This window comes from Olea europaea, chromosome 17 (assembly GCF_002742605.1).
Source record: "Olea europaea var. sylvestris chromosome 17, O_europaea_v1, whole genome shotgun sequence".
NCBI lineage: Eukaryota > Viridiplantae > Streptophyta > Magnoliopsida > Lamiales > Oleaceae > Olea > Olea europaea.
The window spans coordinates 22,869,787-22,881,972 of NC_036253.1; the positions used below are offsets into that span (position 1 = coordinate 22,869,787).

The 12,186-nt window shown below is 33.5% G+C and overlaps 1 protein-coding gene across 4 annotated transcripts; it reads left to right on the top strand.

Moving 5' to 3' along the window:
* Nucleotides 1-4,671: 4,671 nt before the first annotated feature.
* Nucleotides 4,672-9,470, top strand: LOC111365445 (putative late blight resistance protein homolog R1B-17). Of its 4 annotated transcripts, none has more exons than XR_002697439.1 (3): nucleotides 4,672-6,972; nucleotides 7,113-8,169; nucleotides 8,338-9,470. XR_002697439.1 is itself a non-coding variant. In XM_022985992.1 (3 exons), exons 2-3 carry the CDS (start codon nucleotides 5,512-5,514, stop codon nucleotides 7,197-7,199), a joined length of 1,548 nt encoding a protein of 515 aa, XP_022841760.1. In that variant the 5' UTR covers nucleotides 5,288-5,352; nucleotides 5,435-5,511; the 3' UTR covers nucleotides 7,200-9,470. The 4 variants fall into 4 exon arrangements, 2 of the variants coding, with proteins under 2 accessions (XP_022841759.1, XP_022841760.1); XR_002697440.1 differs by having other exon boundaries at nucleotides 8,686-9,470; XM_022985992.1 differs by having other exon boundaries at nucleotides 5,288-5,352; nucleotides 5,435-6,972; nucleotides 7,113-9,470.
* The last annotated feature ends 2,716 nt before the right edge of the window (nucleotides 9,471-12,186 follow it).

Genomic DNA, 12,186 nt, shown 5'->3' on the forward strand with positions numbered 1-12,186 from the left:
GAATAGGTGTTGTCTAATACCATCTTCAAGTCTGCACCAAAATTTACATTATTTTGTATCAAACTAAAAATTAAATCCAACCCATTACACTAAAATTGCACCAAATGAACAAAATGTATTCATTTTCTTCATTTTTCTTATTCTTAAGAATTTATATAGCTAAAATACCACAACTAAGAAAATATTAAATCATGTTATTAAAAACAACGTAATATATTTAGAATCCTGAAATTACGATACGACAAAGTCGTCCTAGTTTCGTAATTTAGTTATTGGAATTCATAGATTCATCCTACAAATGTTTCGTTTTATGTATCATTGAGTGACGTATGAATGTGGCCGGTGTTATAGTTTCACTTTAATTTTAAATAATTATGTTTGTTGCATTTTAAAACTTTTGAGAACTTTTATTTTTATTACTGATTACACAATTAAAGTTTATTACAAAAAATTGAAACCAAGACTAGGAATTTTTGACATACGAAATCAAAAATCGTTACTCTTTCGACACAAGAAAAGGACACGAGGACTTTCAGCCCTCTACTCTACCAGTTGAGCTATCCCGACCATTCCCATAACGCTGAATAGGGAGTCACTGAATACACTAGCTATGCCTAACATGTAAAATGGGTGCATAAGGAATTGTGCTCAGTTTGGCATATCGATCCGTACAGTGCTATAGCTAATGCATTAAGTATCTCGCCTGGGGAGTGGCTATGAATATTTATTGACTTCCAAGAAAGGGTAGAAAAATGGGACCTAAAGAGGATTCCTGCATGTTGCTTTCCTGCTGAGAAAACATTCATTTTTCAGCCCACAATTATCCATCAGCGCTTCCTATGAACCAATTCATTAAGCATAAACTAATAGTACGAACTAGATTGTGTAACTTCACTCAAAAAATGAAACCTAACTAATAAGAAGTTTCTTCTTGACAGTGACATATGTTGTATATTAGGGATGAACACGGTTTGATTTGTGTTATATTTTCAACTTATACTATTTTATGCGGTTTGGAAGAACTGGAAGAAACCACATTCTTCCAACATTCTTCCAAACCAAACCAAACCAAACCAAACCATTATTTGCGATTTGATTTGGTTTGAAACCGCGATTTTTCTATCGACATTATAGTAATATGTATGAAATAGGTTAACACACAAATTTAAACTAGAACAAATAATCTTAAATGTTAAATAACATTCATATTTGTCTAAAATTCGATTACAAAAAGGCAAAAAAAACAGTATTAAGTTAGTATCTAGCAACAAGCATTCCACTCAAACTTTTACAAGCAATAATATCATAACAAGTACAAGAGTACTAATCTCTCATTTGACTCTAAATCATGTGTTATAGTACTCTTGTACTTGTTATGATATTATTGCTTGTAAAAGTTTGAGTGGAATGCTTGTTGCTAGATACCAACTTAATACTATTTTTTGCCTTTTTTGTTTATATATTGAATTTAAAACAAATATGAATGCAATTTAACATTATTGGTTCTTGTTTAAATTTATGTTTTAACTTGTTTTAAACATATTACTATAATGCCGATAAAAAAATCGTGGATTAAAATCGAATCAAACCGCAAATAATGGTTTGGTTTGATTTGATTTAAAGAATCAAATGGTTTTATTTGGTCTAGAATTCTTCCAAATCACATGAAATAGTTTGAGTTGAAAATATAATACAAACCGTCTAAACCAAACAGTGTTCACCCCTAAAAGTGAGATAGCAATAAATTTATTAAATTTTTAATTAATTAATTTATTTTTAAAAGTTACATTATTCGAATATAGTTGGTAAATTAAGGTCTTTTATTGTTGATCATATTCCTTAAATAATCTTTGTTGTCATCTTCTATTAGAATTAATGAGATTTCGTGAAGTTTTTTCATTTAAAGTATTGAATTCTTAAAAAATAAAAAATTAAAGGAGGCGGGGCCCCTGTTACCTATCCCCAACCCAATTACTTGATTAAGCGGATAATTCCTTGACCCGATTAGTCCCATGAATGGATCTTAACTTTTGTTTGGTAGAGATTTATAATTCCTCCGTCCCATTTATATAGGCCGGTTTTGTTTTTCACACGAATAAAGAAATTTTATTTAATGTTATTGAAAAAAGCAATTCCTAGTTTTACCCTTATTTATATTTGTACAAGTTTAAGATTAAGTGGGAAAAATTGATTATGACTAGACAAATTGAATAATGGTATATGAGTAAATGAATAAAACAGAACATTCAAAATAAAGAAACAAGACTATACAATTGGGAAAAGAAAAAAAAGTTAACCTATATAAGGGATGGAGGTAGTCTCAATTTTTAACGGATTTTGATAAAAAGTATGAAATGTGAGAATTATGATTGAAAATTGTGAATTCTATAAAATATATGTTTAAAATTAATTATTAGATTTTGATTTAAATTAAAATTTAGATCATACAAAATCCGTGCTTAATAAGTATTGGTGAGTAAATATGGCAAAGGTAAAGTGATGGATGAAATTGGAGTATTTATTGGTACGATCTTTATCGACACGTGTGGCGTGTCGTGTTAGTGGAATTTACCTATGCATGTGAGAAACTATATAACAAGGATTAATGTTGGTGTACAGGGGCGAGGCAAGGCGGGGCGGGGAGGGATGGGGTAGGCCCCATGTGAGTAAAAAAATAAAAAAAGTACCTCCCACTCCCATATGACATAAAGAGAAGATTACCACTTATGGGGTGGTCGAGTTGGTAGAGTAGGTGAGCGCAGAAGCCTTTGGTCAAGAGTTCGATTCTCCCTATCAACACTTTCTCGGTCGATTCTGTCGCACAGAGCTTGCTTAGTACTATTTATCTGGCTAGCGTGATTTACAGGCCATTTGAGGATTTACCCAGTGCGCACCCGAAAAGTAGTGGCTGCATGTTTCCCCGTCATCCAAAAAGAAAAAAAGAAAAAAAAAAGATCCGTTTGTCAGGGTTTCTCACTTACTCTTATCTTTAACTTCTTCTCCTGGCTTCTCTCTCTATATATCTCATACATACAAAATACAAATGAACTTTGGATTTACTTGGATGGTGAACAAAGAAGGAAGGCCGCCACTCCTTAGGATTAATCAGGCGAAACTTGGACACCTGAGTTATCAAAAAATAAAAATTAAAAAAAAAAATATATATACACACACACACACACACACACACACACACACACATACAAATGAACTTCTATATTGACTGCAATAATGGGCAATTCAAAAGCAATGATCTTCTTTTGGCTGCAATAATCCCTTTCCTTGTGATTTTCATGCTCTATTTGAAAAAATAATAATAATAATGACAATAAAATTATTCATACTAGCAGAGCCAGCACGGGCAGTCGCCAGTGTTTGCCGAGTGATGACTCCGCCTCTAGTAGCCATAGTCTTTATCTTGTACTTAGTGATATGATAAATTCTTGTATAATTGTTTTTATCTTCTAAAAAATAATAAAATAATGTGAAAGGTTTGACAATTGTGCTACAATAACAAACGCATTGAAAAAATCAAGTTGAAAGTGTTTAAAAAATAAGATTTCAAGTGACAAATTAAAGCAACTTTAAAACGCTTGGTAGAAACATGTAATGTCCTTGTGGCATTTAGAGATGCTAAAGTTTATTTTCTGATATTATGATTTTTGAGTTATTGTTTGGCATGGTTATTCAATAAAGTATGTCTGCTATTAATAAAGTAAGCAAAATCTTTTACGAAGTGAGGACATCTATTGATGCTATTATTAGGTACTTGAAATAACTTATTTTATTTTTTTTAAACATATCAAGAAGCAAGATTTGAATCTGACAAGATTACTGCTAAATATATTGCCATTCAAATGAAAGTTGAACATGCATTTCATGAAAAACATGTTATTCATTGAAAGAGTTATTTTGATGAAAATTTCAATATTGAAATAACACATTTAGTTGAAGAATCATTTCGAGTTGGTTATTTTTTAGATATGTTTTTTTTCATTTTAGTTGATGGTTTAGACAATTTCAAAATATGAAAATACTTTTGGATTTTTGTTTGAATTTAAAAATGAAAGATTGCAGGAGTTAATTCTTAGAATTGTTGGTGCGATAAACTTGAAATTTTTTTGAAATATGATAGAATTTCTGATATTATCTGCAAGAGTTATTTTTTGAGCTACAAACTTGAGAACTTGTTTGTCAAATAGACAAAAAAGGCATTTGATGTTCTAGTCTATATTAAAAAGATGGACTGTTGTTTTTAAAATGTGGGGATTAATTATTGACCATACCATTTACTTGTATGTGTCTAGGGTAGCTTCTCAGAGTGAAATCGATAAATCCTACATTTGGTCAACAATGCCATAAGAAACGTTGAATGAATTGGCCATGATATCTATTGAAAAAGAATTTTAAAACATATTGATTGTTATAGTATGCTCGTTGATTTTTTATTTAAAAAAAAAATCTAGAAGAATAAATTTATTTAGACATTTGAAAGTTTCATATCATCATCATCATCATTATAGGGTCTTATATTCGAAGTTGAATCTTATATTTGAAGTTGATGTAAGGCTCCTAAAAAAATCAGGATCGACACTGTTCCCACTAATAATATCTTTTAATGTAGACACTGATTAAAATCATTTCCCAGTTGACTATTTGGCAGCCATTGATCTTTGCTAGGGAGGAAATTTCACATAAACACTGGATCTTTAAATGCTAATCTTTCTTTCCCTTCAATTCTTCAATCTTCTGCTCCCGCCTTGTCTTTCATCTCTGGTTCGGTGATAGTTGAAACAAAAAAACATGTACATCTCTACTTACCACATTTCCAAAGTTTTAGAAGATCAAATTTTCCTAGATTTCTTGTATTGTGAACTAGACAAGGATGTAAGTTTTGAATCATTTCGTGGGCATTCGAGACTCATTCCAATTTCTGCTGACTACATAAATAATTTTTTCTTCGACCAAAATCATGTAATGAATTTACTTAGTAGACTTGAATTTGCAGCATGGCGGTGCGGATCCAAAAGTAGAGAAGAATACAAGAAATTTTTGAATTGTTTTGTTTCGTTCGTGCAAGAGCTTAAAGTATTCTTCGCAGTCCCAAAGCAACAAATGTCAAAGATCACGAATCCCCACCATAATGAACTTGTGGTTTTTATCAAGTTTCTTCTCCAAATTTTAGAAGAAACAGAGAGTCTTGAGACAGAGTCAATTGTTTCAGTCAAGCTTTCAATCAAAATTCTTGAGACAGAGCTTCGATTTCTAATCACATTTCTTGGGGATACACCAATGTCACATCCCACTGAAACCGAGAACATGTTGACAGATATGGAATCTCTGGTCAACGAGGTAGGAAATTTCTTATTTTCCTTCTTATTTACCTGGAATGATCCAGTCATGATGACTGGAGTATTGGATCTGTCTATATCAGATTTGTTATCAAAGTTCGAGCTATTGAAAACAAAGATTAAGGAGCACTGCATCACAGTCTTCAAGTTGCCAAGTATTATGACTCCAAAGACACGTGTGGTTTCAGTCTTCATTGTGGATACCCTCCTTGATGACCTCAACAACCTAATGAATCACAGGGCTTACACTATTGATGGTGTGCAAGATCAAATCATCACACTCCATGAGGAGCTGATGTTGCTAACATCCTCAATCGAAGATGTAGTGTCGGTGTCGCAGACAAAGACAAAAGTTGAAGAGATTGTGATGGGAATCGTAGACATAGCCTATGAAATTGATTATGTTATTAACTCTTTTCCTCCTGTTTGGTATCTCACCCTCAGGCTCCCTCAATTCATGGAAAGTTCTAGGCTTAATAGGATAGCTATCAAAGAAATGCAGAAAAATATTGATGTTGGAATACCAGAAGCTATAAAATATCCGAGTGAACAAGAATTGCCACCTCCCAACTCAGAAGACATATTTGTTGGGTTCAAGAATGAGGAAACCAAAATTGTAGGGCAACTTGTTGGAGGACTGAACAAGCTACAAATTGTTACCATCTTTGGGATGCCTGGACTCGGTAAGACAAGCTTAGCAAAAAAACTTTACAACAACGAATCCATTGTTTATCATTTTGACAAACGTGCTTGGTGTGTTGTTTCACAAACATATCAGACTACAAACATGTTGATTGAATTATTGAGGTCAACAAGCCACATAAACAAAGAAAAGATTAAAAAAATGGACGAAGAAAGCTTGGTCGAAGAGCTTTACAAGAGTTTAAAAGGAAGGAGATATCTCATTGTCATGGATGATATATGGGATACTGAACCGTGGAATGATTTGAAAAGATATTTCCCAGATGACAGTACAGGAAGTAGAATCTTATTCACCACTCAGCACAAAGAAGTTGGTGTGCAAGCTTCTCCTAATAGTGTCATCAATAAACTTCCTTTCATGTCCGAAGCTGAATGCTGGGAATTATTACAACGGAAGGTGTTTGAGAAAGAAAATTGCCCACCAGAATTGCTGGATATTGGGAAGCAAGTCGCAAAAAATTGCCTGGGACTACCTCTTGCAGTTGTTGTGATAGCAGCAGTTCTTGCAAATATGGAGAAGAAAGTATACTTGTGGCAAGGAATTGTAGGGAGTTTAAATTCACTCATATATGAAGACTCAAACAATTGCATCCAGATACTAGAACTTAGTTACAAGCATTTGCCTGCGCATTTGAAACCATGTTTTCTTTACTTTGGAGTATTCGATGCATACAAAAAAATCCCAGTACGCAAGTTGATATCACTATGGATTGCCGAAGGATTCATAAAGAAAGAAGCAAACAGGCATCCAGAGGATGTGGCAAAGGGATATTTGATGGACCTAATTGACAGGAGCCTAGTTCTAGTCGTAGAAAAAAGATCTGATGGGGGTGTTAAAACTTGTAATATTCATGATCTATTGCATGGAATGTGCTTGAGGATAGCTAAAGTGCAAAAACTTTCTGAAGGTGACGGAAAAGTAAGTTCTCTGTCTCTCTTCTTTTCTCTGTCGTCTTTTACCATTTCTTTATATTTTACTGATAATGGTGGCTATTTTTTATGATCATATATTGCTCTGGACAATGATGATAAATGATGATCGTATTATTCATACTGAAGACCTGTTGGAGAACGTGTGTGCTTCTTGTTAGGCCGCAGGGTCTTGGACTTGTCACACTCGGACTTGGGATATTATTATCAAACTGAAGAGATTGAACCAATGGCTGCAATGAGGTACTTGGCAGGTTCACAGATATTTACATTAGTTCAGCTGAGGTACTTAGCAGGTCCAAATATATTTTCACTGAAATCAATCGAAAGCCTCCACAAAATAGAATTTCTGTTTTTGGACAATGCCAAAGAAGTGGAAATACCTGACATCCTTCTTAATATGGCTAGCTTGAGAATTCTGAACTACACGGGTGGTGCATATTTCAGTAAATCTAGCCATTGGCGAGCAACTAAGGATGAGAGCTTCCAAATATATAACCTACAGCATATTTCTCTTCTTTCTATTCGTGATAGTAAGGATAAGGAAATTTTGAGATGTTCACCAAATCTTCGGAGATTGAAATGTCAAGTTGAAGTATTTCAGGATCCATGTCTGCCCTACTTGCCATTTCTTTCATTTGAATTTCTTAATCAGCTGGAGTCATTCAGTTTAAAATTTTGTGGTCCTAAGGGGAGAGATTTTGATCCCAATTGGATTAGTTTGCCCTTGAATCTCAAGAAATTAACTCTAAGTAACACTTCTTTGTCTACGGAACAAGTGAGCGTAATTGGGAGGTTGCAGAATCTCGAGGTTCTCAAATTGCAATATGGTTTCCTTGATGCCAAGCAATGGGACACAAGGGAAGATGAGTTCCAACAACTCAAATTCTTGGAACTAAATGGGGAAAAAATTGAACAATGGAATGCCTCTAGTGATCATTTGCCTAGACTTCAACGATTGGTGTTGAAAAATTGCCACCATTTGGAGATGATCCCTTTCTGTTTAGGTGATATTCCAACATTACAAATGATAGAGGTACATTCGTGCAATATATCAACAGTAAAATGTACTATGCTAATTTATGAAGAACAACGAGAGATGGGAAATGAGCTTCAAGTCCTTATCTCAAGCAACACGCACTGTGAGTAAACAGAGCATCAGTTTCTGGTTGTGCACGAATAACAGGTCTCTTTTAATTTATATAATTGTTTGTATCTATAATTTTTGTTGTGGGAGATTCATTTAAATAACCTTCAAAGATATTTCTAGCAGTAATGGAGATAGATTCTCTCCTTTCAATCTCTTTCACATTTTTCGTCTTAGTCTTCATTCAATGTACTGTTTCCTTTGCAGGTAATATGACTTGGGCGTCTATTTGTTGTGCGCAACATAAAGATGAAATTAAACATGTATCTATTTATTATATATTTGTCTTGGGCTGAATTTCTGATAGCTGGCTCTATTTATGATCCTGTTGATGCAATATAAGGAACTAGTATTCCACAAAGTGCATTTTTTGGTGCATTGATTTTCTATTATCTGAGCTTTTTACCATGCTTGAATAATTTAAAATATGTAATATGAGTACACACGAGTACACAACCTCTAAAGAGACCTGAGACCTGGAATAAAATTGGCATTTTACAAGAGATTGTCAAAATGAAAGTAACTTGTATTTAACTGCTAATCTTCTCCAACCAGATCTGTATGACTATATCTACCACAAAAGCCCAAGCATGGCGCCTCTTCAGTCATCCACACGGAGAGAAAGCAAGATCAACATTCCAACCAATCAGCGGAGGAGCCAGTGCCAGCAACCTTTGACGGTGATGAAGAAAGCAAGATCAAAATTGAAAGATCACGTCAATGGAAGGAACGTAAATATTAAGCTTCTTGAAGACATACAAGAAATTTGCAAACTGTTTCTCAAACTTATCGTTCTGCAGCCTTTGGAAAAATAGGACTGGAGTCAGATATGAAAGGTTCTATTAATCTGTAGAGTAACTGATTTCTGCTCTAGCTTTTTCATTGGTGATTATTGAGACTAATCTAATTGCTTCTCATCCCCATGCCTCTTTACATTGATAATCATTAGTGGTAGATACCTCTTTTATCTTCAACCCCATGCCTCTTTACATTGATAATCGAAAGCTGAACTTCACTCCATATGGTGATAGCATGAATTATCTTCTTTAGGCCGTTTTCGAAGCCTTTGAGAAAATGGGAATCAAAGGCACATAAGCTTGTTCTGGGGACGTAGTTTTCCTGGTTGGTGGAATATCGACGACATCATTCTCTATGATTTTGATAGGTAACACCTATTTCCGTGGATTTATTTTCATATTACTAAGTAAGGTGCCTTGTACTCTATTGGATAAAAGTTGTTGCTATCTGCCCCACCTATTTTCTAGATTTTGTATCGAGGATTGCTAGTTTTGCAATGTATTTTCGATTTTTGTGAAGTATTGAACAAGTATATCTTCTAACGATGGTCTTCTCTCCTGTTGTAGTTAAAACCCTAGTGGTTTGCCCTGATTCTTTAAACCTGGTTGTTTTTCATCAGAAGCTTATATGATTAATCCAACTCAGAGTATAGGCGTTGGGGTGAGGTTTGTTTTGTTGCCTCTGAAAGTTCTGTGCATAATTCACCTTTTGCGTCCAAATGTTTTGAGTAGAGGTAGAGGACAACTTGAAGTTAAATGATTTGCCTTGCAGCCTTCACAAACTGGATTAGGATTAAACATCATGTGCACTGTCTGACTGAAGTTGTCCATTTTCTCTGTCAAAATCCATCTGGCTTGACAGTGTTGTTACGTCTTGTTGTTTTCCTTGGTACTTCTCTTTTAGATGGACACATAACTGATGTCTCTGCCATTCTATCAAACGTCTTAACCGCTTCACGAACTGTATTCGTAGTGATCGAACCATTTGATGAAGAATTCATTCAGGAAATAGAATACCACTGAATGAGGTAACTTGAGTATATTTTCTTAGTAAATCTTTAAATCTTCTGCCCCATACCTTGTGAACGCCTTCAGAATCACGTTGCTTGAATGTATTTATATCAAGTGTGATCCGGTTGACTCTGGATGGTGGAAAAAATTTAATTGCGCCATGTCGTTCCAATTGGTAACACTTTCGGCAGATAATGAATACAACTATTCTCGCGCGCTGTCTTTTAGTGTATCTGGGTATAAACACATTCGAAAGGAATCATTACATTCCTTCATGACTAACAATTTCACATAACTCCCAACATTACTGTGGATTCTCATTAGATTTCCCATAAAATTTAGTGTCCTGAATCTGGAAAAGATTTATCACATCCCATCGGTCATGAAAATTTTCTTACTCAGGAGGAGGATACGGGATGCTAGACTGAGTGTGCACTAAAGATAGGATCTTGTAATGCCAACTATCATGTCCTCTTCATCAACTAATTCTACATCTAGCTGAGTGGCTGGAATCAGATTATTCAATATTTCTAACTACCATCCTCTTTCCCTAGCTAACCTCTTCTCTGTTCTTTTTTGCGTAAAAATTCTCTGAATCTCGTGATCTAACAGTGCAATCTTGATTCTGTCAGAATCGTGCTACTGCAAACACTTCTATTCAATCACCTATAAAGAGCACAGATAGCTAGCAAGATCAGGTAAGAAATATATGCTGCCAAAAGCAAAGTAAATGTTTGAATGACATATAAACTTTTTCAATGAAATTCCGAAAGCGCACGGGATCATTGACTAGTAATAATTAGGACTAAAAGTATCATCCCTTGAAGTATAGATTCTAAGTTGAATGTACTAATCCGTAATCATCATATTTAATTGGAACAAATTAATGTTTTGATTTTCATTTTTGTTAACTACTAATTTTCGTCCTAATATTATCTAAATTCACGCGAACAATATCTATGAGAAAAATAAATATATTAGGATTCTGACTCCACCTATTATTTTTCCATTTCAATTATCAACATAATTCTCTAGTATACTTTGTGTATAATTAACAATCAATAATCCAATTTTAATTAACTCTCTTTTGAGGTAAGTCAAACCTATTTTGAAGCATGACCTAAAATATTCCTATCCTCGTATTTATATGTGAGCAATACATTCAATTTCACAATTACCTTTTTAATTGCATAAGTCACAAACTATTATTATTAGTATTTATTAGTCTTGTATTGATTATCAAAGTGTTATAGACCTATTTCGAACCTCCCAAAAACAAAATAAATAAATAAAGACACAAATTGACTAAAAGAAATTATTTTGAATTAAAATGGTAAAATTGTTATAAAACTAAAGAAATAAGAGAGAATAATAAGAAAAGAAATAGAGAAAGTCAAAAAAACTCGAGTGTTTATTTTATTGAGAATTAGTGTCCCATATTTATAGGCTTCAAATAAGAGTTACACTATGAATAAACCAGACTCATCTACAGTAAATAGGACTTATCTAAGTATCATGTTAAGACTAAATAATCAATAGTATCTATCTCATAGTTTTACGATACTCCCTTTGATGACTATTTAGACAATTATTCTTTTCATTAAAACCTGATTTGGTAAAACTTCGGTGGGATAAAAGTACCAAATGGATGGAAAAAGAGTACAAATAATTGCAACAAATTGGAGTAATAAAACGCCACATGATTAAAATCTTATCAAAAACCTAATCGGATAAAACTTGAGCTAAGGAAAAAAAGTACAACTGCTATCAGTGATTTCAATAAATGAAAACTCTTGTATTGAGTCTTTCATGTCTTGTATGTTAACGTCTTCAACATCCGAATTTGGATGAAATATCTTCATGTTGTCTTGTTATAACCTTCAAGCAATATCATATACATATAAGATACTTATCAACTTTTGATAGTAGTAACAAGATAATTCAAACAACGTCTCGTGTTGTTCTCTTCAAGAGTCTTATAAAAATATTATTTTGAATCTAAATATCTTGTAGGTTAAAGACATTCATTACACAAATAATATACCTCTTTAAAATCTTACTAGGAAAAATTCTGTAGGAAGAATTTCAATAAATGAAAAATAGTACATTATTCCTTTGAATGCACCACAATAGTTATCTCATTAAAAATCTAATCTAACAATATCTTGAATATTTAGTCCCCTCACAATACTATCACTTGAATGATATGCATGGTACCCCAAAAGTCGCCAATTTTTTTTTTCTAACA

Bases quoted from the DNA above. Each gene is read 5' to 3' on its own strand.
- LOC111365445 (XM_022985991.1), top strand. From the start codon at position 4,804: ATGTACATCTCTACTTACCACATTTCCAAAGTTTTAGAAGATCAAATT. The intron at 6,973-7,112 runs GTAAGTTCTCTG...TTCATACTGAAG, and splicing joins TTTCTGAAGGTGACGGAAAA to ACCTGTTGGAGAACGTGTGT.